The sequence below is a fragment of the Vigna radiata genome, chromosome 4 (genome assembly GCF_000741045.1).
Source record: "Vigna radiata var. radiata cultivar VC1973A chromosome 4, Vradiata_ver6, whole genome shotgun sequence".
Lineage (NCBI taxonomy): Eukaryota > Viridiplantae > Streptophyta > Magnoliopsida > Fabales > Fabaceae > Vigna > Vigna radiata.
Window position 1 is genome coordinate 9,945,125 of NC_028354.1, and position 7,542 is coordinate 9,952,666.

General features: G+C 33.1%; 1 protein-coding gene across 1 annotated transcript; it reads right to left on the minus strand.

Moving 5' to 3' along the window:
* Window positions 1-3,558: 3,558 nt before the first annotated feature.
* On the minus strand, window positions 3,559-4,029 carry LOC106758336. The gene has a single exon (XM_014641269.1). The coding sequence runs from the start codon at window positions 4,027-4,029 to the stop codon at window positions 3,559-3,561; it is 471 nt and encodes a 156-aa protein (XP_014496755.1).
* Between the last annotated feature and the right edge of the window lie 3,513 nt (window positions 4,030-7,542).

Below are 7,542 nucleotides of genomic sequence, written 5' to 3' on the forward strand. Positions count from 1 at the left end.
ACTTTTCAACCAACCATACAAGAACAAGTTGAAAATTTTAAAAAATATATAACAAAATCATAATATATAAATGAAATTATATATAAAATGATGTTATAGATTAAATTTATAAGATTAAGTTCAATACATCCATTACTAAATATCTTTACTTATATTTATTTTTACATATAATCATTAAGTTAAAAATTATTAACTTAATTTCACGAAAATATTCTAGTTAATAAAGATCAAATTTGGCATTTGAAAACATTTATTTAAAAATTAATATTAACATCATAAGATTTTTCATTTGAATATTAATAAAAAAATTAATTAAAGTACTAATACGCTCAAGTCTTTTTTTAGTTTATCTCAAAATTTTCCACCAATGTATGCGAATAATTGGAAAGAAAATACAAATTAGGATTTGGTATCCCCGACCCCAAACCAAACATGCATCTCTACCTACACAATTACTTTGTGCAAATAATGAAGTACATATAAAAATTGACAGTGCATATTCTCATTATCTGCTATTCTTTTTTCTTGATACAATTTAAATATTTGGATAAATTTTTGGTCATGATATTATTATCCGATTTTAATATAATTACCTTATTTAGAAGCATTTAGAAGTAGTTGATAAGAAGTAATGAAAAATTTATTACTTCAGTTCAGTTATTTATGTAACGGATGTGTATAACTAGCTAAAAATCTTACTTTACAAATAAATTTATGAGCTAATGATACTTAACATGTTATTTTATGAACTGTTTATCGAATAAATAAAATGAATAGTTACATTTTTATATAATTTCATTATAATCAAAATTATTAATTCATTTTCTAATTTTGTTTAGACATTTTATTTGATATTGTTAATATATATGCATACTAGTAAAAAAAATGTTCAAAATGTTTAACTAGAAGACACCAAATTTTAGTGTCCTACAAAAAATGTCATAATCTTAAGGATCCTAACAAAAAATCGTAATACTAAGGATTCTAAAAAAAATCATAATCATAAGGAGTGAAAACTTGTGTGAATATAAGACGAGACTTACTTCTTCCTTTATAGAAAAAAAAAGACAAAAATAAATATGTTGAAAAAGTAAATCTCTTCAAGATTACATGAATTCAACATAAGGCACATAAAAAACTACATGAAAATGCTACTAAAAGCAAATACTTTTATCATTTATTTGATAAAAGGCGTATGAACATTATGAGTTACATTTTTTGGATGTTTGTCAAGATAACACTTACTTTGTTTGGTGTTTATTGTAGGATGGTCTTTGATCTTAAAGGAAGAAGACACAACATGACCAATAAATATGGTTGTTGTCATAGAGAAACATGCAGATCTGAGGACATATCAATTTCAAGAGAGAGGGAGAGAGGATGATGACAAATAATGCCCCAGACATAGTCGTTAAGTGTATACAAGAAGAGTGGGCTTCAACTGTTGAGTGTGCCCAAGAACTTATCTTTTGGACTAATTTTTTTTGTAAATTATAATAGGTTTCTAATGGACCTTGTATTTTGGGTCAAGTAGTATAGAGTTTTCTTTAGACCTTGTATTTGTGCCTTGTTTGGGCTTGAGCCTAGTCGTATAATGTTGGGCCTAAAGCAGATGAGCCTTGGGTGAGCCACATGGATTAACAATTTTTATCCTAGGATATGCATTACCTTGGAGTGCAAGCGAGGGTTTAGCTTTCCTTATGCATCCTAAAGCATGGCAAAAATTACCTTTCCACCTTATCAAGTCACACCAAAAGAATGTCTCCTTTGGCTCCAAAATTCAAACATTTGAATTTGAATTTTGACTCTTGGTTTTAGAGACCACTCTAGTGTTTCTTGGCCTATAAATAAAAGGTCTCGTCTCTTGTAAAATCATTCGTGAATATAGTAGAGAAACTTTGTTGAGATGACTCTAGAATCTTCCTTTCTTTGTGAATCACCTATGCTAGAGTTCTTCTTTAGATTTCCTCTAGCCACCTTTCCTTAATAGTTGGCATAACATTTCTTGAGAGCACTTACACCACCATTTCACCACTGTCGAACCATCATCAATACCATATCTTTATTTCTTTTGCACTAACCTAACTTCTTTTGAAGCCAGGCGCATAGGATGCTTGGAGGAGGAATCATCATTAATGAATAGGGATAGGGGAAATAAAGATAGCTAGGTTCAAATGAAGAACCTTCTCGAAGGATAAAGTCAATGCGACTTGAGGACACAAATGTCTAGGTTAACCAAGGGATGTTGCTCATCATTGGAATAATAAATAAAAGAGGAAGACTAACAGGCGTATCTAAAAATAAGGGACAAAATGAAGGAAGAAGATAGGCTTTGGAGCCTGAGAGAAGGAGATTGCAAAAAGAGACCAACTTAGAGCAACGAAACACAAAATAAAAAGAAGTTAAATGGATAAGAAGAAAGATATAAGGAAAAATGAAGTAATAGAACATTTGAAGAAATATTTTAGGTGAAAATGAAATGTTTTGTATGAGCGGGACAAAGTAAACTCAAGCTTATTTTTTTTATCATAATTAAAAATTCAAATAAGATGTCATGTGTCTGAAAAGGTATGCGAAGGTGTGCTTGTTAGAAACCCTAGAGACAATAATCATGGCTATAAAACCTCTCATTCATAAAGTTATAATAATTAAAAGCATAAAAAGGATTGATTATGTGTTCAATAAAATAAAGTTACAACCAATAGTGTGTCAAATAATGGATCAATTTAGTGCTTAGATAATTATAAAGTTGAGTTCAAACCCAAAGGAGCTAAAAAAACAAATAATCTTTATCATTTAATAACTCAATCCACTTGTAAATAGTTTTAAACTTTTAGATTTGGAGTTTTATGTAACTACTTGATCCATTATTACAATATAATTGTGTATATTAGCAAACTCAAACACACCTAATAGTTAAATATATGAAATAAGAAAAGTATAATATTAATGAGATATATGATACTATGTGATATATCATAGAAACAAAACTCATTAATGATATTTATGTATTAATATATGCATAAGATATCCATAGGTTTAGAAAGGTTAGTACAATCCATGTCATTGTTACTTTTACTAAAAAATACTTAATAAATTTTTTTTACTATAGCTTAAACATTAAAGAGTCTTTAATGGTAGATTTTTCTCTCTCATTGATTCATTACTCACATGTCGACGGCTTAGTCATCCAACTTAAAAACTACTAAGCTAAACTCGGTAAAACACAAATCAATTTAGTTTAGTATATATTAAATTAAATAAGTTGAATTAAGATTGAATGTTTGAAAATCTAATCCATGTCCAACTTCTCTAAATCTTCTATCTTTACTAAACTTTGATCTATTATTTTCTAATAAGAAACTGTTTGTTTCGAGACATACCCAATAACTTACTTAAAAGTAGAAAGGATCTTTGATATATTAAACACTTGTCCATAAATCCAATTCATAAACATAAGTTGTACATTCGGTGTTTGAATAAATTAGATCTTTATTCCATCATTCAAGTAACGGTAATATAAACTAAAGAACAACGTCAACATAAACAACAATATCATCAAGAACAAGGTTCCACCAAAAGCCAATCTTCATCTTTTTCTTCTTCTTGAACTTGATCCATCCGAAATGAAACCGCCTTTTCAGAAGAAATGCATTCACAATCATCTTCGCTGCCTTCATCTTCCGGGTAATCATTAGAAATATGGTCAAGTGTCAGCGTTGCCGACAAACCAAAGAAATCTGAATCGGGTTGTCCTATGACCTGCCAATTTTTGTGCTTCTGAGAACCTTTGGTTTTACCCTTGGACTTGCAAGCTGGGTGGAGGTGGCACCCGGTGCAACGTGATGTACCACACTTTCCGGTGAATTTGGAGTGATTGGTTGGCTTAGATGACACCTTAACGAATAATCCAGCAGTGGGAGGAGTATCAAACCGGGTGATTATTCGGGTATCGGGTCTCGGGTTAAGTGGACTTGGTAGGATCCGATAAGACCTCACCATTCCATGTTGACGACCCTCTCTCTTCATCTTTATTCGTGCAGGTGTGAGCTAACCAAATTAGGAAAGATGATGAATTCATTTTCATGTACCTATATATATAGTATTTGATTTGGCACGGAGTTGAACTTGGGGCACAAGTACCATTTGGAAAAACTTGTACACCAAGTACTCAAAAAATATACTACACAATGCTTTTTTTAATCATTTAAGATGCATTCTCTATCTTTGTTTCTTTCACGTTCATTTATTTTATGGACATAATTTATAATCTATTAATTTTTTAAGGTTCTGAATAAGATGAAGTTAATTCATCACATTAATGATCACTTCATTTATCATTTGTCATAGAATTTAGTTATAAGACTTTATTTCGGTCAGGTCACTGATATTCATCATATTCCTTACCGAGGAATACATTCCTATGACGCTTCCATAAAAGACTTTTGACCTCATCACTGTCGTAGTTGACACCATCTTCACCGACCTCATTCAAACATAAGGGAAAAGTTGTAAGAAGCAAAAGGGGCTTCCCTAACACAGTTTTTGTGAAGTTTATTGTTCCCTACTTTTTACATTCCTTACCCTCATTATTTGTTTATTGCATTAAGACTCAACGGGAGACCTCTTTAGAAAAAGAGTTTATGATCGTCTTACAACTTTATTACCATCTTTTGTTTTAATTATCTAAAAACATTTGTAATTATCAATATATTTTTATTAATGAAAATAAATTCATCAATAAATTCAAATTATAGATAGATTTTGTCAATAAATTTTAGAATTTAAATTATAGATAGATATTTTTGTTAGTAATAAGTTGATAATATTCATCGGTAAATTAATATTTGTATTATTAATAGATATTTCTATTGGTAATGTATATGATGGTCAATTTTGTCAATAAATTGGCAATAATATAATTTTTATTAGCGACAATTTTTTTTATCAGTAAATTTGAGTGTAATGAGCAACAAATTTTTAATTATGATAAAAAATTTTATATATTTAGAGGAGATGAATGGAAAGAAAAGAAGAAGAGATAGAAAAGAAGGAGATGAGGAAGATGAGGATAAACTAGACCAACAAAGGCACGACAATTGCAATCATAATCTAGCGAACACAATGGTGATGGCTAGAGTTGGCACTAGTAGAAAAAAGCTTTTTTAACGCGCTATATACGCCTCGGTTCTACTGAGACCGAAGCGTATAAAAGTGCGGTAGCATTTTCGTGAATATTGAATGGTTATATACCTCAATTATATAGGAACTGATGCGTATAGATCCTACTACCTCGAGTAAAAGGCCAACCGAGGCATATAATATGAATTTAAAATAGTTTAGGCACCGGTTTGATGTCTAACTGATGCAGTTAAAGGGTTTAGACACCGGTTTTAAATATAACCGAGTTATTAGACTTCGGTTAAAATCAAAAAAGCTTTCAGGCTGCCACCATCAAAAAAGCCCTTAGGCAGTCTCTCGATTTTTCTCTCGTCTTTGCCTCCCTCCGTCTCTCGATTTCTTCTCTCCACCACACCCCAGCATCAGGTCGCCACCATCACCAGCCATTAGGGTCACCGCAAGCACCGCCGTTCAACAATGTCGTCGTCCACCACGCGCAAACCCGCAAGCCGCCACCCAAAGCCGCCACCACAGCGCCTTCGTTCTCGTCCAAAATCCATGGACGCCACGACCACCATCTTCATCTTCTCCGCCATGAGCACATCCATGGCCGTCAACCGGAGAACGTATTCTTTGTCCTCCTCACGCATGCACCTGCAAAGAGGAAAACTCAAAAAGATCCAGAAAAAGAACCCTAGGCGCGAATTTCATCTACCCCTCTTCTCCATCGTCACGCCAGCCACCGCGTTTCAACCTTCTTCCATTCTGATTTAGGGCTTCCAATTTAGGGTTTCCAGCCACCGTGAATTAAATCTGGTTTCTGCAAGTCTGATTGTGGTTGCAGGTTGAGGCAAGCAGCGACACGATTCTGATTTAGGGCTTCCGTTTAGTGTTCGCACATGGAGGCTCACATCGCCCTCTCTAATCTCTCCCTACCCTCCGATTATGCTGTCGCCATGGTCCTCCTGTTTCCAATCTTTACTCCTCCAGGTATTCTGCAGATTTTTCTAGAAGAGGCTCTGTTGGTATTCTGCAGATTTTTCTAGAGTCCTTAGATGACGAAAGAAATGGGAAAGATCAAATCTTTAAACCTGTGAAGGTTCGATCACCAGCTGTTTGCTCAAAGGGCTCAAAGAATTTCATGTCTCCAACCATTTCTGCTTGCTGCAAGATCAATTAGTCTCCCTGAAAGAGAGTCCTAACTGAGCAGAACGAGATCTTCCTTGACTAGTGAGGATTTTAGCGGAACGAGATCTCCCTGCTTCCATTTCTGGTTCCAGAGGATGACATTCATGGAGGATACCCAATCTGAAAATCTGAAAGAACTGATACTGCACCGGTTCAAAATGAAACGAGTTGAAACTGGATACTGATTCGGTTAAAGAGAACTGAGGCGAATCCGGGTGACTTTTTACCTTGTCTACGTATGACTCGGTTCTCAAACTGATGTTTATGACAGAATATAACCGGTGCCTATTTCTTTATTTGTACTAGTGTGGTGAAAGAGATGAAGAACTTGAAGAATAGTAGAAAGAGGAAGGGGAGAATGAAGGGGAGATGAGTTGGAGACGACAATTGTGGAGGCGCGACAAGGAGGAAAGTAGAGAGGAGAGGGAAGAAAAAGAAGAAAATAAACAAAAAGAGGAAGAGGAGGTGAAAGACCAAATCACCACTTTTACCAACAAATTTTACCAATTATTAAAATCTTTTTGTAATTACCAACAAATATTTACTCACAAGTTTCTGACTGCTAGCAAAATTTATCGACAACCACTTTATTGATGGACTATTGACCATTGGTAGGATTTGTCAATAAGACTCGTTGATAAAATAAAATTTATATTTTTTACGGATATTTTTATCGATAATGAAGATGAGAACTTGAATGGGTATGGGAACGAGACAGTGTGAATATGTACATACACATCCTCATCCCCATACCTAATTTAGAAAATTGGATATTACCCATACCCATACTTTTACCCAATCAATATGAAGATTCTCTATCAAAATTGGAATGAGTTCACATAATAATTACAATAGTTCATTTTTCATCCGTAATGATATTTTAATTCTTATCGATCAATATAATCTTTTTAAGATAGCCTATAATTTTTATGTTAGCAGATAAGGAGAAACAACTTCATGATAAAAGTAAAATGAGCCTACAAAAGATCATAAGCTTATTCAAAAGTGTGAAACAATTAGAATTTTTGCCAGACTCGACAAATAATAGATGAATACTATATAATGTTAGCAATAAGTAGATGTCGTGTACATGTTAACATCAAAAGATGTAAATTTTAATTATTAGCTTGTCTTTTTCTCACCAATATTCATTTAGATATTCTCATATTGATTCCAACCCAACAGGCCAATCCATTGTGTGTTTGTATGCTTAAAATCGTGTTATCAATACTA